The sequence below is a fragment of the Coloeus monedula genome (assembly GCF_965178545.1).
Source record: "Coloeus monedula genome assembly, chromosome: W".
Classification (NCBI taxonomy): Eukaryota; Metazoa; Chordata; class Aves; order Passeriformes; family Corvidae; genus Coloeus; species Coloeus monedula.
This window is the reverse complement of record NC_138821.1, coordinates 3353746-3376385: the sequence shown is the minus strand read 5'-3', so window position 1 is coordinate 3376385 and position 22640 is coordinate 3353746. Positions and strand designations below refer to the sequence as shown.

The window sequence follows — 22640 nt, the reverse complement described above, 5'->3', positions numbered from 1 at the left end:
CCCCACACAGAACACCTCAAGAATGACACTATGTGCCTAAGAGCGTTGTCCAAATGCTTCTTGAACTCTGTCAGGCTTGGTGCTGTGACCACTTCCCTGGAGAGCCTGTTCCAGTGCTCAACCACCCTCTGGGTGAAAAACTTTTTCCTGATATCTAACATAAACCTCCCCTGAAACAATTTCAGGCCATTCTCTTGAGTCCTGTCACTGGTGACCAGAGAGAAGAGATCAGTGCCTGCCCCTCCGCTTCCCATCGTGAGGATGTTGAAGACCATCATGAGGTTTCCCCTCAGTCTCCTCTTCTCCAGGCTGAACAAATCAAGTGATCTCAGCTGCTCCTCATAAGGCTTCCCCTCCAGACCCTTCACCATCCTTGCAGCCCTCCTTTGGATGTTCGCCAATAGCTTAATGTCTTTTATATTGTTGTGCCCAAAACTGCACACAGTACTCAAGGTGAGGCCACGCCAGTGCAGAGTAGAGCTGGACAATCACCTCCTCCTTTGACTGGCTGGTGATGCTGGGCTTGATGCACCCCAGGACACAGTTGGCCCTCCTTGCTGCCAGGGCACTGCTGACTCATATTCAACTTGCCATCAACCAGGACCCCCAGGTGCCTTTGCCTGATGCTGCTCTCCAGCCTCTTGTTGCTCAGTCTATACACACATCCAGGGTTGCCCCATTCCAGGTGCAGAATCCGGCACTTGCCCTTGTTAAACTTCATATGGTTGGTGATTTGTTGAGGTCTCTCTGCAGGGCCTCTCTGCCCTCAAAGGATTCAACAGCAAACTTACTTAGTATTCCTTTGAGTTCTGCATCCAAGTCATTAATGAAGATATTGACGACAACTCGGCCTAGGATGGAGCCCTGTGGAACCTTACTAGTGACCAGACTCTAGTCTGATGCAACCCCATTGACTATAACTCTTTGTGCCTGACTCCTGAACCAGTTGTTCACCCATCACGTAACATGGTTATCCAGCTGTGTGCTGGACATTTTGTCCAGAAGGATACTATGCAACACAATATCAAAAGCTTTACTGAAATAAAAAAAAATTACATCTACTGGCTTCCCTTGATAAACTAGGTGGGTTACCCTGTCGTAGAAGGAAATCAGGTTCAACAAGCAGGACTTTCTCCTTATGAAGCCATGATGGCTGTGACCAATGACTGCTTTGGCCTCCATGTGTCAATACCTCCCAGAATAATATTTTCCATTATTTTACCAGTCACTGAACTGAGACTGACAGACCTGTAGTTTCCAGGGTCCTTCTTCTTGCCTTGAAAATCGGGACAATGTTAGCCAGCTTCCAGTCAGCTGGTACCTCTCCAGATTCCCAAGACTACTCAAAAATCATCTTTTCATCAGTGCTGGAGCTGCCTGAATTGGCACTTTGTATATCTGAATCCTCTGCTATGCTGTACCATAGAGTACAAAACTGCCTGAATTAGCTTGCCTGCAAGTAGGCATAATGGAGTGGACTCCGTATTTGAGGAACTTTGGTTTTCAGGGGAATTTCAGTGACAGTGAAAAATGCTGTGCTGAGAGATACTGAAATTAAATCTTTCCAGTTAGCCAAAACCAAATAGATCCAGGTTGGGAAGTACAGACGTCTTCACTCCTCTCCAAGAGGGACTGGAGATTGAATTCTCTTACTCATTCAGTCCTCATTTCTTCTGAGATGGACTTTAACTCAGCTGGCCATGAGCTTTTTAGTTTTAATCATGAGGTAGACTGGTCCACTTGGAACTCAGCTGAAACTGTAAATATGTTTCATACAACACCCCAAAGAGTCGTTACATGAAAATTGTTTTGGACTACGAGCAACAGTCCTGCCAAACCTGCTGCAATGTGAGCCCCTCCCATGGGCAAACAGTCCTCCCAAAACTGCTGCAGCGTGGGTCACTCTTCCACAGGGTGCAGTCCTCCAAGGACAGACTGTTCCAGCCTGGAAGCAAGGGCCCTCTCCACCGGGTCTTCCACTGGATCACAGCCTCCTCCGGGCATCCACTCGCTCCAGTGTGAGCACCTCCCCTACGGGCTGCGGGTGGATCTCTGCATCTCCCATGGATCCCCCGTGGGCTGCAGGGGGACAACCTGCTTCACCATGGACTTCACCACAGCCTGCAGAGGCATCTCAGCTCTGATGCCTGGAGCACCTCCTCCCCCTCCTTCTTCACTGACCTTGGTGTCGCCATGTTGTTTTTCCCTCACATGTTCTCACATCCTCCTCTTCTCTGACTAGAAGCAAAAAGCCCCGTGACTTTGTTTTGATTTTCTTCTTAAATATGTTATCACAGAGGCATTACCAACCTCTCTCATTGGCCCAGTTTTGGCCAGCAGCATGTCCATCTTTCAGTGCCATCAGGGATTGGCTCTGCTGCACATGGTGGAAACTTCCAGGAGGTTCTCACAGAAGCCACTTCTGTGGCCCCCCCCTGCTACCAAAAACCAGGCCGAGCAAAACCAATATGCCCACCCTCTGTATTATATTCCCAGTATCATCATATAAGCCAGGTGTTGAAACCTGGTGTTTTCAGGGGTACTGTAAGCATACTAAACATGCTTCCAAAGTTTTCTCAAGGTTTCCCTAGGTTTCAGCCATTCAAAACACTGGCATGTTCTCTGTTCCCTCTGAATGTGGGTGGGAATGGACTCACCTGATAGTCAGTGAACAGACTGCAGAACTTTTAGCTAAATTATTCTGTTTCATTTTCTTTCTCAACAGGATCCAACAGCTGCATCTATTTTGGACAGAGATTGTGGTAAAAGAGAAGGAGAGACTGTAGCCATGGACTATAAGCCATCCCCACTCCAAGTGAAATTAGGTGAGTCTTTGCTGATGGAGAATGAAAAGGCTAAATCCAAGGTCTGAAATATGGTGAGGTTCTTGTGGGACCATATGCAGATCTTCATGTATGTGGCTGAGCATGCCAGCTCAGCTCAGACAACTCCAGAGCACTTTATCAGTGTGATTCTTCTGCAAACATGCAAGGACACTTTATCTTGGGCTGTGATAGATTAAGAAAACTATGCCTTGAAAGGAAGACATAGCTCTTTAAACCAACAGATTTTTATCGAGCTAAGATCAAGGCTTTGGACAGGAAAATAATGAAGATAATATAGAGGGACTGTATAGAAGAGAAGACAGGACAACTGCAAACAAAAGGGAAAGGATCAGAGACTTGGACTACCAGGAAAAGCAGTGTTACTGTAAGCTGGAGGGTTTGTAGGTTTGTAAAGGTTCACATAGAAATACTCGTGCTATTTCTTAGCAATATTTTTGAAGTTCTGGAAGCAGAATTATATTAGCACAATACTCTGTTTCCTCACAAGGCTAGTGCTTACAAGAGGACAGCAATCCACACATGACTGTCCTGTCTCCAAAATCTGAGCCACTATTGTAACACAGAGACTCAAAGACCTGACAAGGGACAGATCAAAAGAATAGTGTAGGTTTTGCTCAGAGCATGGATAAAAAAATGTGAATCTAAGTCTTGAAAATTTCACATAGGAGCAGGAAGCAGTGCCCTGGTTATCCTTCACATCAGAACAAATGACATTGACAGGATGCTGCTGGAGCTGGTTGAGGTTGACCTGTTGGAGTGGGTCCAGAGGAGAGCCACAAAAATGGTCACAGGGATGGAACACCTCTCCCATGAGGAAAGGTTGAGAGAGTTGGGGTTGTTTAGCCTGGCGAACAAAAGACTCTGGGGAGACCTTATTGCAGCCTTTCAATACTAAAAGGGGTCTTATAAGAAAGATGGGGACAGACTTTTTAATAGGGCCTTTAGCAACAGAACCCAGGATAATGGTTTTAAAGAGGGTAGATTCACACTAGATATAAGGATGAATTTTTTTTTATGATGAGGGTGGTAAACCACTAGAACAGGTTGCCAAGAGAGGTTGTAAATGCCTCATCCCTGGAAACATTCAAGGTCAGATTGGATGGGGCTCTGAGCAACCTGGTCTAGTTGAAGATGTCCCTGCTCATTGCAGGAGGCTTGGATTAGATGACCTTTAAAGGTCCCTTCCAACCCAAACCATTCAATGATTGTATGCCATGCTAGGTAAGCCTCTGAAAAAGTGGGTGCCCAGATGTTCAGTGGAATAGCTCTGGCCACTACCAAATGAGTGACAGGGAAGGTCAGCAAACAGCTAAGGTTTGAAGATATGGGGAAGTTTGGGCATTGGTGTATAATTATGAAGACATGTTCTCTGATAGATAGGTTTTACCTAAGGACCTGGAGTACTACTGCAAACATTGATGTTGGCCTCATTTCTAAGAGAAATGTTAAAGAAACACCAGGAAAAAGCTGGGAAGTGCTTGTGAAGTCTCAAGGCTCTGCCTGAGAATGTGGTAAATTGAATAATCAGACAAATCTGGTCATGGCAGTGCAGAAAGGAATGTCACAGAGCAGACCCATGGACAGCAAAGGAAAAGAAAGTGGTTGAATAAGCAAGATCTTGCTGGAAGAGTGACTAGGGAGGAGACGTCAGAAAGTTGAATATGTAAATGTAGCAAGATTATGCAGCAAAGTGGAGGACCTTGAGCTACTGATACAGGATAGGAGTGAGTGCATTGGAACAGTAGATCTTTCCTGCAATGTCAGTGATGAGCACTCTGAAACCAGTGGCTGCTTTTCAGGTGTCGCGGGTTGGGTTTGTAACCGGGCAGAAACACCAATTTAGTGTAGTGGTTCGGTCTAAAATACTCATTACTTTTTATCTTCTGTGAGATAAGAATTAGGAGAAATGCAAAGCAGGCACCAAACTTGAAAGAATATAAAGAAGTTTATTAACAGACCTAAAAGAAGGGAAAAAAAAAAAAATTATACCACCTTCAGAACTCTTCTCCTCCCCCCACCTTCCTCCCTTCTCCCACTGACAATGTGAAAAGACAACCCTTAAGATGTTCAGTCTGTTTACCACTGCCATAATAACCTTATCAGTCCATTTAGAAAGAGAAGTCTCTTCTTGCTCGTGCTATGAAAACATTATCACAACAAGACAGCTGCCCACTTTCAAATATTGTTCAGTCCATTTAGGAAGAGGAGTCTCTCTGCCTGCATGTGAGTCCCTTCCCCCGACTTGCAGCTTCTTCAAGGTCACACACAGATAGCAATTGGTTTTCCCGTGTTCGAAGGTCCACTCTTTAAGTTTTTTGGGGTACAATTTTAAGGTTGAGCCGTTCAGAAACAAAAACAGAGGCCCTTCTCCTTCCCTGGGAGCAAAGGGTCTTCCTCATCTTCATCATTAGGACTATCTCTGGGAGCATCTCTAGGGACTGCGGTTTTCTCCTTTTCCATTTGGAGCAAAAGTCCTCATCTGGTCCATCTCTCCCTGTCCAAACTTCTCATGAAACTACAGCTGTGTCAGCATCTGCCTATCTCAGCGCAGGTGCTTTTGCCCACGAGCTGAACACTCCACCCCCCATATCTTCATGGAACTAAAATGGGATACTCTGATATATCATAGCTTCACAACAGAATTTCAGCTTTAAGCATCTCCTCTGTCTCTTCCCTCAGGTTTTCAGCTCTTCACAGCAATAAAAAGGGTTAATCTCACCTCGGCCTTGCAGCCTTGCAGCTGGAATGTTGAATTTTTCTTATCGCAATGGAGAGGGGGGAGAGCCCAGCCGCTCCAGCTGCCCACGGCAAGGCAGTGGGGGGAGTTCCACGGCTGGAACAGGTCCATCGACTTCAGGATGGCCGTGGCCCAGCCTGGCCTGGCCCAAGCAGGGCCTGGCCGGGCCCGCTGGCCCCCACACGGGCCCCGCAGCCACCTGTTCCAGCACCAGAAACGAGAGAGAGCTTGGGGGGGGGAGTTTGTCTATTCTTAAGTGTGTATCACAGAGGTGGTCACAACTTTAAGTGGCTTAAAGAATTGTCCATATTCAAACTGGCCAGCTGATAGGTTCTATCAGGTCCCAGAGGAAACTGTAAGCACCCCTTAGCAAGGACATCCCTTCCGGGACTATGCTTGCTAACCTATGACACAGGGAGCAGCAGTGTGTGTTAATGACAGCACAACTCACAGTTTAGTAAAAGATTATCACTTCCAGCATGCCATATGCCACCATGATACTTGTTCACTGCCAAAAGAGTTCTGTAATGTTATCAGAGAGATAATTGCTACTGCAGCAGTTGTTTTCTATAATTTAACATCAGGAATCATGCTGGAGAGCAATTAATACTATGATTGGTAAGTCTGAGATGCTATTGTATTTCTAGGCACTAAAAATAAAAATATTCTCCAGAAATTCACTAACATGTCAGGAAATGGTGCTATTTTAGACTTGGCTTTGGTAAGTCATGAAGATGCTATAGAAGGCCTGATCATAGGAAATAGTTTTGGATTCAAGGACAAGTTCAATCCATGAAAATTAAATGAAAATGTAATTTGAGGTAGATCTATAACAAAAATAAGTTTTTGTCATGGGTTAGCTAGCATAGTACCGGAAGTGATGTTCTTGCAAAGGGGTGCTTACAGCTTCCTCTATGACTTGACAGAACCTATCAGATGGTCAGTTTGAATATGGACAATTCTTTAAGCCACTTAAAGTTGTGACCACCTCTGTGATCCACACTTAAGAATAGTAAACCCCGAGGCAGAACCTCTGTCTCGTTTCCGGTGCTGGGACAGGTGGCTGCGGGCCCTGTGGGGGGGGCCAGCGGGCCCAGCCCAGGGCCTGCTCGGGCCAGGCCGGGTCGGGCCACGGCCATCCTGGAGCCGATGGGCCCTGTTCCACCTGCGGAACCCCCCCACAGCAGGGCTGTGGGCAGCCCGAGCAGCTTGGCTCCCCCCCCCCCCCCCCCCCCCACTGCGGCGAAGGCCAAGATTTCAGCTAAATCTGCACCATTGTCTGGCAGCGGTCATGTGACCGACAGCGATGAGCAACATTCCAGCTGCAAGGCCTAGGTGAGATTAACCCTTTTAGTGCTGTGAAGAGCTGAAAACCTGAGGGAAGAGAAAGAGGAGATGCTTAAAGCTAAAATTCTGTTGTGAAGCTATGATATGTCAGAGTGTCCCGTTGTAATTTCATAAAAGCATGGGGGATGGAGTGTTCAACTCGTAAGCAAAAGCACCTGCGCTGAGATAGGCAGATGCTGACGCAGCTGTAATTTCATGAGAACTTTGAACAGGGAGAGATGGAAGCGATGAGGACTTTTGCTCCAAATGGGAAAAGAGAAAACCTCAGTTCCTAGAGATGCTCCCAGAGATTTCTTAGAGATTAAATGCTCCCAGAGATGGGTAAAGAGAGCCTTTGTTTCTGAATGGCTCAACCTTAAAATTGTACCCCAAAAAACTTCAAGAGTGGACCCTAGAAAGCAGTTGTGGGAAAAGCTGCAAGTTGGGGGGAAGGGACTCACATGCGAACAGAGAGACTCCTCTTCCTAAATGGACTAAACAAAGTTATTTAGAAGTAGGTGGCTGTCTCGTTGTGATAATGTTTTCACAGCATGAACAAGAAAGACTCCTCTTCCTAAATAGACTAAACAAAGTTATTATGTAAGTAATAAACAGACTGAACATCTGAAGGGTTGTCCTTTTACATTGTCAGTGGGAGAAGGGAGGAAGGTGGGGGGAGGAGAAGAGTTCTGAAGGTGTGGTATAATTTTTTTTTTCTTCTTTTAAGTCTGTTAATAAACTTCTTTATATTCTTTCAAGTTTGGTGCCTGCTTTGCTTTTCTCCTAATTCTTATCTCACAGAAGCTAAACAGTAATGAGTTTAGACCAAACCACTACAGTTTTATAAACTAAGAGTTCAAGCAGAGTCAGGAGATTAAAAAGCCCAGGAACTAAAACACATCAGGTAGAGTTGAAGGAGAAAGTATCAGAAAAAAGGACATTGCTAATGGAGTTTTCCAACAGCCATTTCATTTATATGTTCATTAATGACTTTGACACAAAAAACAAGAGTTAGCAAAGAAAATTTAATCGTAACAGCAATGATGAAGTTGCAATAAGAAGTCCAAGGGCAATCAAAAGAGAGTTCGGGGCCTTCAGACAACTGGTTAAGGGATAAGGAGCACAAGTATTTTTTTCCTCTCTCCTTCCAGTTGCAAGGAATGATGTTGGAAGAAACAGGAAGAGCCAGCTGATCAATACCTGGCTATGTGACTGCTGTCACCAGCAGAATTTGGGTTTTTTTTGGCCACGGGTTGGTCTACATAATACCAGGCCTACTGGAGACAGAAATATTCTATAAGCAGCTGGGAGGAGTCTCACAATCAGTAGCCCTTATTCTCAGTGGGGACTTCAACCTACCAGATGTCTGATGGAAATACAATACAGGAGAGAGGAAACAGTCTCTTAGAATGTGTGGACAATAAGTGTGTGACAGCTGGTAACTAGGGGAGGTGTACCACTTGTACTAGTTTGAAAACAAACCAGTGGGAGGCACCAAGTCAGAATAACAATTTAATGGGGAAGTTAAAGAAAAGAAAAAAAAAAAAGTAAAAGAAAACACTGGTTCAAACTGACAGAGTCAAGATACAACCTGACACCCTGTTAGGCAGGGTGGTGGTAGCAGTCTGGTAGAATGGTGGCTGCAGTCCTCTGAAGCGGTGATCCTGTAGTAAAGGGGTCTGCTCTTCCTCAGAAAGTCCAGTGGTGGCTGTGTAGCTCCTGTCCTCTGGAAATCCAGTGGAAGGGTTGTCTCTGGTGTTCAGAGTCCCAGATTATATCCACGATGGGATGCTTGGTTCCTCCCTCTGGGTGGAGCATCTCACAATGGGGTAATGAGTCATGAGGCCAAGTGTTGATTAGGCTCATTAACAGAAGATAGTCCAGAGGGAGTTATCTCTGAGTCATTCGGCAGGACAATGATGGGCAATTAACAGAAAGATAGTCTGGGGGGAGGAGGCAAGGGAACACTGCCCCACCTGATTTCAACGGTTCATGAGGATGGTAATAGAATACACTGCAACACAGGACATTATCCACCCCTTATTCTATTACTATCTACATCATCCCAAAGCAATACCTTCTTAAACTCTAAACACACATACATACATATATATATACAATGAAACCCTACACACAGTTCTCACCTAAGATTAGGTCTCCTTGTGGTACACAACGGGTTTCCCCATCTTTCTGCATTACCCACCAAGTGCAACCAGGTCCTTGAGCAAAGACAATCCCACGGATGGGTTTGTCTTTGCCTGAGGTGGGATTAATCCAAACAGTCTTTCCTAAAATACCTCTCAGGTGTACCACAGGGACTCTATCTCCATCCACTGTGTGCAAGGGTTCAGACTCGGCAGGACCAGCTCGATTGATGGACCCTCGGGTATTGACCATCCAGGTGGCCTTTGCTAAGTTCACTTCCCAATATTTGAAAGTCCCCCCACCAAGTGCCTTTAGGGTGGTTTTAAGTAGTCCATTGCAGCGTTCAACTTTTCCGGCAGCTGGTGCATGATAAGGAATATGATATATCCATTCGATACCGTGTTCTCTGGCCCAGGTGTTGATGAGGCTGTTCTTAAAATGAGTCCCGTTGTCTGACTCGATCCTGTCAGGGGTGCCATGTCTCCACAGGACTTGCTTTTCCAGGCCCAGAATGGTGTTCCGGGCTGTAGCATGAGGCACAGGGTAGGTCTCCAGCCATCCAGTGGTTGCTTCAACCATGGTAAACACGTAGCGCTTGCCTTGCCGGGTTTGGGGAAGGGTGATGTAATCAACTCGCCAGGCTTCCCCATACCTGTACTTTGACCATCGTCCACCGTACCACAGAGGCTTCACCCGCTTGGCCTGTTTGATTGCAGCACAGGTCTCACAACTGTGGATGACCTGTGAGATGCTGTCCATAGTAAGGTCCACCCCTGGGTCACGGGCCCATCGGTATTTTGCATCTCTCCCCTGATGACCAGAGGCATCATGGGCCCAACGAGCTAGGAATAATTCTCCCTTGTGCTGCCAGTCCAGATCCACCTGTGATACTTTCACCTTGGCAGCTTGGTCCACCTGCTCATTGTTGCGATGTTCTTCATTAGCCCGACTCTTGAGTACGTGCGCATCCACGTGTCGAACCTTCACGGTCAGCTTCTCTACTCGGGCGGCGACGTCCTGCCAAATCTCAGCGGCCCAGATGGGTTTCCCTCTGCGCTGCCAGTTGGCTTTTCTCCAGCGAACCAGCCATCCCCACAGAGCATTAGCTACCATCCACGAGTCGGTGTAGAGATAGAGCCTCGGCCACTTCTCTCGTTCAGCAATATCCAAAGCCAGCTGGACGGCTTTAAGCTCTGCAACCTGACTCGATCCACCTTGTCCCTCGGTAGCTTGTGCAACTCGTCGTGTGGGGCTCCATACTGCAGCTTTCCACTTCCGGTTAGAGCCTACAATTCGGCAGGAACCATCAGTGAAGAGGGCATAATGTCTTTCAGTCTCCGGTAGCTCGTTATATGGTGGGGCTTCCTCAGCATGAGTCACTTGCTCTTCCTTTTCTTCAGAAGACAATCCAAAAGTCTCACCTTCAGGCCAGTTCGTAATAATTTCCAGAATCCCAGGGCGATTCGGGTTTCCAATACAGGCACGCTGTATATTAGGAAAAATTTCCTCACTGAAAGGGTTATCAAGCATTGGAAGAGGCTGCCCAGGGAAATGTTTGAGTCACCATCCCTGGAGGTATTTAAAAGATGTGTAGACATGGCACTTAGGGGAAGGAAAAACAGTTGTGATATTATTGCAGATTAGCTAGAGGAGAAATAGAGGGGCAAGAAGGGAAGAGATAAATGAAACACTGTAGCTGACACAGGCTCAGATAAACAGCAAAGCTGTTAAGAGAAACTGGAACAGCAATTCACTGGAGTTCAGCAGCCTTTTCATTACAGTTATTACTATTATTATCATTAGTGTTATATTTTACTTTATTTCAATTATTAAATTGTACTTATCTCAACCCAGGAGTTTTACTTTTTTTTTCTGATTCTCCTCCACATCCCACTGGGGAGGGAGGGGAGGGGGGAGTGAATGAGTGAGTTCATGGTACTCGCTGTCTGGAGTTAAACCATGACACAGTGTAAAACCCAGCTATGCACAGCAGAGTCCCAGTGTGCTAGGTACAGTAAGTGATGCAGCTAGTTCTTAATGTGTCAGGGAGATGTACAGCATTAAACAGTGAGGAAGTTGGATAGAACCAGTAGCAGCAACAAACTAGGCATATTTTTTTTTTCCAGTTAGCACAGACTTCATCATGTCCATTGGTTTTGGTTTGCTTACCGCACAAAGGAAATAACAATGATTCATAACTACCAAGACATAATTAGGGTTTTAAGGCAATTCTACCATAAATCCAAAGCCATCATGTTATGTTTGCTGTAACTTCAAATTTTTCTACCTTCTGCTCTGAATGCAAGATAATCCCTGCTTTTTCCAAACAACCAAATACCCTCTTCTTTGCTCTCTGCCATGAAACTGGTACAATCAAGACAGCAGGTATTGATATATCCTAAAGGAATTATGCAGTTCTCCCATCTAGCTCAAGATCCTGAAATTCAAGAGCTTAAAAGTGCTTTCTGCCATGAGTAAATGGCCAGCTGGCTATAAGAAGAGAGTTTAATCACATCATGTGTTTCAGAGCTGCAGGCTAATGGCAGCCTCTTCACTGCTATGGAGCTGCTAAGTAGCACCAGCCGCACCATGCCAGAATACAGCCTCTCTCAGCTCCCCCATCAATACCCAGCCTGAAAGTAAGAGTAGATTTTCAAAAAAGAAAGATTTTATGTGGTTTATATTAAATACTGGTTGTTGGACTAGAAATTTGGGAGAAAAAATAAATAGTAAAAGTGAGATAATTGTATAAATTGATCTGAAAAGCAGTGTTTGACATATTGTCTCGGTTTTGAAAGACAGGTGTCTGCTAAGGAAGGCAGAAGCCCCCCTTGAAGTGGCAGATAGAACCCCTTTTCCCTCCAAGTTATTATATTTTGAAATCAAGGGCCTTTAGGCAAAGATGTGGGAAATAGGAATAACAGTTCTTTACTATATATATATATATATATATATGTATATAACCAGTCAAACAAAACAACAACAACTATGGCAGTAACAGCAAACACAAACCCAGTCCCAGCCTTCTCGGCTGTCAGGCTATTTCCCCTCGGGTGCAGTTCCGCTCGCAGCCGGCAGGGGCGCTGGCGGCTCCCGGTGAGCAGGGCAGATGCGATGGTTCCCCCGCGGCTGCAGGGGGCGCTCCGGAGCGAACTCGGGAAGCATGCGGCACCAGTGCCCTGGGATCCCGGGGAGGGATGGAACAAAGGAGCTTCACAAACCCCTGGGCAGCCGATCCCGGGCTCTCAGGAACAGCAGGCTGGAACGGCAGGCTGGAGCGGCAGGGACGAGCCCAAATCCCGGGTGGCAGACGAGATGTATCCAGATGGGAAAACCCCCACGGAAGCCCAGGCAGGCAGGGCGAACAGGGCTACAGCGTAGCGAAAGCTCGAAGCAGCAGCGGAGCAGGGCAGCCACAGCCCGGTCTCCAGCGGGGCAGGGAAAGCGGCTTTTGGGGTCCCGGCGTTGTTTCCAGCAGGAAAAAAAAGAACGGCCGAAAGAAAGAAGCAGCAGCTCCTTTCTTTGCAGCTTCTCTCTCCGGACGCTCAGAGCGAACTGACCCCACACCCAGGTGTAGACAAAGGAGTAGCCAGGTCTGCCCCACCCCCCTTTTTGTCTTTCTTAAGTACAGCTATTTGTCCCCTAGCAACATGCATATGGGAGAAAATTCCTTTAACAGGAAAAAAAACTAAGACTAAACTGAAACCCCAACACATAAAAAATGACACTGTGCTAAAAATGTCTTGAACAAGGCTAGCATATTTAATTTTTAAAGTGATGCTTTCAGGCATGCGTAGTTTAAGTCCAGAATGGAGGCCACTTTTTAAAATCAAGATTTTCAGGTTTTGCTTACAATTAAAAAACCCACAAACAATCAACAGGTATCTTGGGTTTAAAGTCTCTAGTAAACCCTAGAACTATTTTTTTTTAAACTTCACTTAAAGAATATGTAAATGGTAATTTCAAAACTATTCACAAAATTCATGTCTAATTTTCAAGGTTATTTTGGCTATAAAAAGTTTGGGAGGCTCAAGTCACAAAACAGCTGTGCCTTTTTTAGCTATACACTTTCAGAACATGGAAGACTCAAGTTTGATTCCTTTTTCTGCCTATTTAACTACTAGGCTGAAATGTGGCTTTATGCAGCCTCTGATCTGTGGAGCAGGGCATGAAGCAATTCCAAAATATGAAAACAAAACTTTGACATAAATATTTCTGTGCAGGCAAATATTATGTTTTTAGTGCTTCCCAGATCACATAGCTGACTCACTTCTGCCTATGTGCAGAAGAGCAACAATACACTTGAAGTCCTTGGATTTGGCTTGAGCCTTTTGAGTTTTACTATACTTCATTGGAAGGGGATGATCAGTAACACAAGGAGGTGATCTTGGCTCCTTTGTTGCCAATGTTCTTCTTTCTAACTGCAATTCATAGGTACCTGGGAGTTTCCACCTCGCTAGAAAGTGGTGTCATGGCCACATTAGAAAAGGCTATGGCTGCTTTAGGTCTCATTGACTAGATGAAGTATCTCCAAGAGGTCTCCAGGACATTAATCTGAAATAGAACCAGGATGTAATCTCTGCTTCAGAGCAAGGCAAGAGGGAGAAAGGGAAAAGGGCAGGAATAGATAGGAAAAAGTGCTAACTGTCTGCATTTGCCTGGTAATGACCATCAGATGGGAGATGACCAAGATAATGTGGAGAGTTGTAAGATGAGTGGAAAGGCTTCATATGAAACCTCCTCTGTGCTAGTGAGGAATTATATGAATGTGGCTGAATTGGCAGTAAATTGTCTGTATCATTTAGTGAGTGCTTAATTTCCAATCTCTTTGTTTTCTCACCTTAATTACATTAAGGGAAACTTTTTTCTCTATGAGGATAATCAAACACTGGAAAACTTCTCCCAGGGAGGTTGTGTCATATCTCCATCCTTGGAGATTTTTAAAATATGACTGAATAAAGCTCTAAGCAGTCCAGTCTGATCCCATAACTGATCCTGTTGTCCCAAACATGGGTTCATTACCTGGTGTGCAATGCCAATTCACACACTGATAACAAAGTATTTCCATCTTTATTCTAGTTTGTGTAAAGTAGGGAGCTGGGTGGCAACCCACAAAAGGCTGACTCTCAGATCATCAAAATTTACACTATTTATACATTTAAAAAACAAAGGCATCAGCATTCATTAGTTACAAATTACACAGCTTTTTCATTAATTAGTACTCAAACCCTAACTTGCCAGTTATATCTCTCACTTCTCATGGTAATTAGTCTGCATGTGCAGTTCTTCCCTCCATTTGAGTTGGGGGTCCATTTTGAGTAGGTGGTCAATTGGTCAGTGGTTGTGATCTCCCCTGACATAATTGCCTTTCCCCCAGTTACTGCTCAGTCCACCTGACTTATATCAGTGGCTCTCATCCAGACAAGCCATTCATTTTGGAATTGTCTTCACTTTTCCTGAAAACAAAAGATTAGCCAAGCCTATAAGTTTCACGATGCAGTTGCTTAATCATAACTGTCTAGCTATAGGAACTGATGCCGTAAGAGGCCACCTAAAAACAGAGACTAGAGAGGAGCGAGGGAATAAAGGTAGGTATTTATTTGAAAGGCCTTCAAAGGTACACCCTGGGGAGCCAGAGGCTATTGCCAAGATGGACCCCAAGATGGACAACAGGTCACAAGTTCTTCACACTTTTATAGATTTGGTTCATTTGCATATCAGGGTTAATTCTCCAATTAAAGCTTCAGTTTAATGATGTAATTTCCCCTCAGCTTGCCCCCCCCCCCTTTAGAGGCTTTTGGTTTATACATTTTGGGCCTAGGACAGTCTGAGTGCCCTTGGAGAGCAGGCCTGGAGAGGCTTTGTTATGTCTACCTAGTATGAGAGAGCAGAAATTAACAGGCTACCAGAAACTTCAGAGTTATACACCAGGCAGTACAGGATTTGAAAAATATAAAAGTTAAAACCTAAGACATTCCCCCCCTGTAGAGGCTTGGCAAGGCCTCTACCTTGTCGAGACTCTATTCTAAATAATCTAAATATCTACTAATAATATGTGTCTAACAGCAGTATATATCTAAAAATACTATATATATAAACAAGAATTATAATTACAATCATTATAAAAAATCTTAAATCCAGGGTCAGTTTGGTAACCATGAAACCAGGGTGTGGAAGATACAATCAGCTTTGAATGTTATCCAGTGTAAGATCTAAGTTAGTTCTCAAATTGTAAAAAAATTTTGTTGATCTTTCCACTTCAGTTCACATGTCAATTGTTAGTTTTGTATCCAAATGAATGTCTTTGGATATACTCTGGACTAGAATCGTATGTAAATTTTGGTTCTAAACCCAAGTCAGAGTTACCAACTGTGTAGATAATAAGCACAGGAAAAAATCATTTAAACTACATCATCTTTGTTTGTATCAGTCTGTTTTCTTAGTTATTTCAGGAGCAGAAGCCTTCTTAACTCTGGAATAGTGAATCCAGGGTCTTTTGTCAGCAACTTTGACTGCGGTGAGGGTGGTCAGCAAAATCTGGAACGGTCCTCTCCACTTGGCCTGCAGAGGATCACTGTCCCACCACTTGACATAGACCCAGTCTCCAGGCTGGAAGGGATGTGCAGGAGTGTCCAGTCCTATGGGTCTGGATAACACGATGTAATTCTGGAGCTTCTGAAAAGTAGAACCTAAAGCCATTAGATATCTTTGCAAATCAAGTTTTGCCCTCATGTGAATTTCACCTGGAACATGTGGAATTTGATATGGCCTGCCATACAATATTTCACAGGGACTGATGTTATCCCTCCATCTCGGTTGTATGCGGATCCTCAGTAAAGCTATAGGCAAGGCCTGAACCCATGTCATGGATGTCTCTTGACAGATTTTGCTAATTTGTGCCTTAAGGGTCCCATTCATGCGTTCCACTTTACCACTTGCTTGGGGTCTGTAAGGTGTGTGCAGATCCCAAGCAATTCCCAAAATTCCGCTAACTTCTTGAATCACATTTGCAAAAAAATGTGGTCCCCTATCCGAGGACATACCCTAAGGAACCCCAAATCTTGGTATTACGTGGTTAAGCAAAACTTTCACCACCTCCTTGGCTGTGTTAGTGTGACAGGGGTAAGCTTCAGGCCATCCACTGAAGGTTTCAACTAATACCAGTATGTACCTGTATCCTTTGCATGGTAACTCAGCAAAGTCTATTTGCCAGTAATTTCCAGGAAGATCCCCTGCCTTTGTTACTCCTAACACAACTCTTTTCCTCATATCAGGATTGCTTTTACAGCAGATTTCACACCTGCTCACTACTGATTGTACAATGTCTGTCATTCCCTTTCCTATTACTACCTTTTTCAGATGTTTCAGAAGATTTTCAACCCCAAAATGTGTGCTTTCATGTTCTCTTCGAGCTAGCTCTCAAAGAATTAGAGGTGGGACCACAACGTGATTTGCAGGTATAACAGCCCATCCATTTTCTGTGATCTCAGCCTTAAGAAACTTAATTAACTTGTGGTCTGCCTGATCATATTTTGGGGTGAACTCTGACAAGTCAATCTTTTTTTGTGGAATTACTGCAAGAACACCTTTTTCTGCAGCCCTTTTTGCTGTTTCATCAGCAAAGCGATTTCCCAATTCTGGAGTGGTTTTCCCTTTCTGGTGACCCCTACAATGCATGATAGCTACTTCTGTGGGTTTTTTGATGCTCTCTAAGAGGGCAAGGATTTGTTCAGCGTGTTTGATGTGGTTACCTTGAGCGTTCAACAGTCCTCTCTCCTTCCAGATGGCTCCATGGGTGTGGACAACACTAAATGCATATTTAGAGTCAGTCCATATATTTACCTTCTTTCCTTTGCTGAGGTCTAGGGCCCTTGTCAGTGCAATCAGTTCAGCTTTCTGCGATGACACATCTGCTGGCAGGCCCTTCGACTCAATCACCTTGTCCTGGGTTGTAGAGAAATGCCTGAGTGAACAGGGACATGTATACGTGCACAATCCAAGCTATATTAGTGAACTGTCCTTGACTAGGGAAAAAGAGAGGAGCAATGCTGATGTGGCAAGCCGACAGGATGTTGGGGAGGGGGATGCTGACGATAGAAAGACTTATGTTAGTTAGTCGCGTGCATATTAATCTGTAACCAATCGCTTGCTATTAAAGGCCGCGTGAACAGTAGCTGTAACCCAATAATATGGAGCTTGCTTATGTGTGCTTGGAGAATTAGGGTATAACTATGGGTCTGACAATAGAATAAACGGAGTTCCATAATATCTCTATGAGAAGCGTGGTTCATCCCGGCAGATCTCTGGCTATTCTGGGTTGTTACTGCATAACCTGTCATTCGTTTGCCATTTCTCATGAAGCTGCTCCCATCTGTAAACAGCTCCCAGTCTGGATTTTCTAGGGGCACATCCTTCAGGTCTGGCCTGCTGGAATAGACCTCCTCGATTGTCTGCAAACAGTCATGCTCAGGCACATCGTCAATTAAGGTAGAGGACAGAAACATGGCAGGGTTAACAACAGAAGTTGTTTTCAGGGTAATGTCATCCTGTTCTAACAGCAGTGACTGATATTTAAGCATTCGGTTGCCAGACAGCTAATGTCCTCCTTTCTGTTTGAGTACTGCTGCTACTGCATGTGGCACATACACTACAATGTGTTGTCCAAGGGTGAGTTTATGGGCCTCTTGAATCAGGATGACCGTAGCTGCCACGGCTTTCAAACACCCCGGCCACCCTTGGCTAACATTGTCTAGCTCTTTGGAAAAGTAGGCCACAGCCCTCTGTTGGCAACCGAGGTACTGTGCTAATACGCCCAGTGCCACATTCAGTCTCTCATGTGTAAAAAGTTCAAAAGGCTTAATCAAGTCTGGTAAGCCCAGTGCTAGAGCTGACATTAGAGAGTGTTTCAGCTGTTTAAATGCAGACCTTGTGCTTTCAGTCCAAATTATAATGCCATTTTCAGCTGCTTTTATTGCTCCATACAAGGGTTTCACCAACAACCCATAATTTGCTATCCACAAACGACACCAACATTCCCAGAAAAGCTTGCATTTCTCTCACGGAGTGGGGCTCTGGAAGCCGGCAGATGGCTTCTTTCCGTTCCTTGCTGAGCTGTTGGTGTTCACGGAAGATCTCAAGACCCAAATAAACTACTGCTTCCTTGGCGATCTGTGCCTTCTCGTTGGAAACTCTGTATCCACTCTGTCCCAAAAAGTTTAACGAGCTTACAGTGAATTGGATGCAGTCATCTCTGGTCTTAGCTGCAATCAAGATGTCATCAACATACTGAAGGATAACTCCTCCTGGCTCTTGTCTCCTCCAATCTTCCAATTCCTTTGCTAGCTGGTTTCCAAATATTGTCGGGCTATTCTTGAAACCTTGGGGTAAGACTGTCCAAGTAAGTTGACTTTTCCTTCCTGTTTCGGGATTTTCCCACTCAAAAGCAAAAAGCTCCTGGCTGTTTTTATGCACAGGAATGCAGAAAAAGGCATCCTTCAGGTCCACAACAGTAAACCACCCTAATTTATCTGTCAGTATGGTCAAAAGTGTGTATGGATTGCTACCACTGGGTGTATGTCCTCTGTAATTTTGTTAATTGCTCTCAAATCTTGGACTAACCGATAACTCTTGCCATCAGCTTTCTCCACTGAAAGGATTGGCGTGTTATACTTGGACTCACATTGCACTAATAACCCATGGCGGAGGAATTTTTCAATTATAGGTGCTAGTCCTTTACGACTCTCTAATTTTAAAGGATATTGTTTTTGCCTTACCGGTGTAGCTCCTGGTTTGAGTGCAATGCTCACTGGTTCTGCCTGTTTGGATCTTCCTGGAACATCACTGGCCCACACAATTGGATTGACAGCATTTTCAACTTCAATTTGGACTTCACCACATCTGTCCTGTATAAAAAGGGCAGCAACTTGACAAATTTAGTTTCTGGAATTTAGTTTCTCTACTCATTGTAGTGGTTTGGTCCGAAATACTCATTACTGTTTACCTTCTTTGAGACAAGAATTAGGAGAAAAGCAAAGCAGGCACAAAACTTAAAAGAATATAAAGAAGTTTATTAATAGACCTAAAAGAAGGAAAAAAAAAAAGTAAAAAATGAAATCATACCACACCTTCAGAACTCTTCTCCTCCCCCCACCTTTCTCCCTTCTCCCACTGACAATGTAAAAAGACAACCCTTGAGATGTTCAGTCTGTTTACCATTTCCATAATAACCTTGATCAGTTCATTTAGGAAGAGGAGTCTTTCTTCCTCATACTATGGAGATATTATCACAAGACAGCCGCCCAGGTTGGTTCTCTGCTCACATCATGTGGGAGTCCCTTCCCCCAACTTGCAGCTTTTCCCACAACTGCTTTCAAGGGTCCAATCTTGAGCTACTGGGGTACCATTTTAAGGTTGAGCCATTCAGAAACAAAAGTTCTCTTCACCCATCTCTGGGAGCATTTCCATCTCTGAGAATAGAGGCTCTCCCCCTTCCCTGGGAGAAAAAGGGTCCTCATCATCTCTAAGACTATCTCTGGGAGCATCTCTCGGAACTGAGGTCTTCTCCTTCCAATTTGGAGCAATAGTCCTCATCACTTCCATCTCTCCCTGTTCAAACTTCTCATCAAATTACAGCTGTTTTAGCATTTGCTTATTCCAGCACAGGTGCTGTTGCTCACAAGTACAGTTTGAACGCTCCACTCCCCATGCTTTCATGAAATTACAACGGGTACTCTGATATATCATAGTATATCACCACCATAGCTTTACAACAGATTTTCAGCTTTAAGCATCTCCTCTTTCTCCTCCCTCAGGTTTTCAGCTCTTCACAGCACTAAAAGGGTTAATCTCACCCGGGCTTTGCAGCCGGAATTTCGCTTATCACTGTTGGTCACATGATCTTTGCCAGGCAGTGGGCAGCTTTCAGCTGAATTCCTTGGCCGCACTGGAGAGGGGGAGAGAAACCAGGCCACTCCGTCTGCACGTAACAGGACTAGGTGGGGGGGGGGGGGCGCAGGTGGAACAGGGCCGCATGGCTCCAGGATGGCTGTGGCCCGGCCCAAGCAGGTCCCAGCAGGTCCCAGCAGGGCCCGGCAGGGCCGCTGGGCCCTGCACAGGCCCAGGCCAGTTACCAGTCCTCCGTCCGGAAGCAAGAGAGAGAGCTTCCCGGAGTTTGTCCATTCTTAAATGTGGACCACAGAGGCAGTCAAAATTCTAAGTGGCTTAAAAAATTGTCCATATTCAAACTAGCCATCTGATTGGTTCTGTCAGGTCATAGAGGAAGCCGTAAGCACCTCTTTGCAAGAAAATCACTTCTGGGACTATGCTTGTTAACCCATGACACCTCCCCATACTTGTACTTGGACCATCGCCCACCATACCACAGGGGCTTCATCCGCTTGGCCTGCTTGATCGCAGCGCATGTCTCACAATCATGGATAACCTGGGAGATACTGTCCATGGTTAGATCCACCCCTCGGTCTTGTGCCCACTTATAGGTGGCATCTCTGCCCTGATGGCCTGAGGCATCATGGGCCCATCGAGCTAAGAACTCTCCTTTATGTTGCCAATCCAAGTCTATCTGTGACACCTCTATTTTCGCAGCCTGACCTACCTGCTTGTTACGATATTCTTCATTAGCCCGGCTCTTGGGGATGTGAGCATCTACATGACGGACTTTCAGGGGTAGTTTCTCTACCCGAGTAGCAATGTCTTTCCACTCCTCAGCAGCCCAGATTGGTTTTCCTCTGCGCTGCTAGTCTTCTTTCTTCCACCTTTCTAGCCAACCCCACAGAGCATTTGTTACCATCCATGAATCAGTGTAGAGGTAGAGCTTTGGCCACTTCTCTCTTTCAGCTATGTCCAGAGATAATTGAACAGCTTTGAGTTCAGCAAATTGGCTCGATCCACCTTCTCCTTCATAGCCTGTGCAACTTGTTGTGTGGGGGTCTATACAGCAGCTTTCTATTTCTGGCCAGCGCCTACAATTTGGCAGGAACCATCAGTGAAGAGGGCGTATTGTCTTTCATTCTCCAGTAGCTCGTTATATGGTGGGGCTTCTTCGGCACGTGTCACCTTCTCCTCTTCTTCTTCAGAAGATAACCCAAAAGTCTCACTTTCCGGCCAATTCAAGATTATTTCCAAGATCCCAGGGCGACTTGGGTTTCCAATTCGGGCGCACTGCATAATGAGGGCGATCCATTTGCTCTAAGTAGCGTCAGTGGCGTGATGTGTGGAAGGAACCTTTCCCTTGAACATCCACCCCAGCACTGGTAGTCGGGGTGCCAGGAGTTGTGCCTCAGTTCCAATTACCTCTGAGGCAGTTTGGATTCCTTCGTAGGCTGCCAAGATTTCCTTCTCTGTGGGAGTGTAGTTGGCTTCAGACCCTCTGTAGCTTTGGCTCCAGAATCCCAGTGGTCGGCTATTACAGCTGGTAGTGGGGTCCGTGGCTGCGACCCAGGAAGATATGACCGGTCCGGGGAGATGGTCCCGAAAGGAATCGCCTGCCCGAAGTCTGGTATCTTCCTCTCAGCTGCTGGCAGAGGAGCCCTTGCAGAAGCTATCAGCTCTTTAGTGATTATCAGCTCGTGATTTCAGCTCAGCTCTGCAGGGCTGCCTCTAAGGCCAAACCAGACCAGAGAGAGAGACGAGAAGACCCGTATGGCTGGTTCCGCACGAAGGTAGCTTTATTGGTGGTTCCCTCCGGCGAAGGGAAGGCCAGTGACGAGCTCTCCCCCACAGAGGCGAACTGGTCTTCTTTTATAGGGATACAGGGGATCAGCAAGGGGACCAATGGGTTACAGAGGGTCTGGGACAGACCAATGGGTTACAGAATGATCTGCATAGGGTCTCCCAAAGGATTGTGGGTCTACTTTTCCTCACCATGACTCAAAAGTCCTTTCCTTTCCAGGGAGTCCTGCTGGGTGATTGCGAAATCTCTTATCTCAGCAGACATCCCTCCAGGGCAGTGGCTGGGCATATCCCACAACTCCCCCTTCTGTATTTATTAAAAGGGCATTCCCAGTAGCCTTTTTGCAGCAACGTAGGAGGCAAAAGAACATAAGTAACACAATAATAATTACAATGAATACCCACAAAGCTCCCTTAATCAAAGATACAATCCATCCCGTTATTCCCCATCGTCCAAAAAGTCATTGTCTACTTTTAGGTCATCAAGGCTGTGGTGAGGACAGCATCAATGTAGATACATTTCATCTTTGGGCAGGGATGGGGCTTCTGAGAGGGAATACAAGCAAGATTTTGTTAGCTTTGTGGTGAGGGGAGGTTTTGGGGTTTTTAGGGAAGTTTGACAAGGGTTGAGGGAAGGGGATATTTTGGGGTAGCAAGGGGTGATAACATATAAACTAGGGATCAGTTTTTCCAGGCTGTGTCTGGCCTACGGCTTGACTGTTTGCTGTAGCTTCTTGTTCAGCTTTCTGTTTCGTCTGCTGCCGTGTGCTGGGACGATCTTTTTCCTGGTTGGTGGGCATCTGGCGACGTTTTCGTCTCCATGCCGAGCTGGTCTGGTTTTGTGGAGGTCCTGTATTTGTCTCAGGAGAGTTCTTGGTGTTTGTAGTAGCAGTGTTTGT

General features: G+C 45.4%; 1 protein-coding gene across 6 annotated transcripts in view; it reads left to right on the top strand.

The window, feature by feature from the left end:
* LOC309584653 (protein FAM219A-like) overlaps positions 1-22640 on the top strand; it is a gene marked incomplete at both ends in the record, with an annotated part of 391875 nt that overhangs the window by 290375 nt on the left and 78860 nt on the right. For 3 of the 6 annotated variants that reach the window (XM_082300820.1, XM_082300819.1, XM_082300821.1), the window contains one exon: positions 2726-2782. In XM_082300820.1, the coding sequence (XP_082156946.1) occupies positions 2726-2782 (57 nt within the window). Of the gene's footprint in view, positions 1-2725; positions 2826-22640 lie in introns of all 6 variants that reach the window. The other 3 variants (XM_082300817.1, XM_082300816.1, XM_082300818.1) reach the window with 1 other exon arrangement.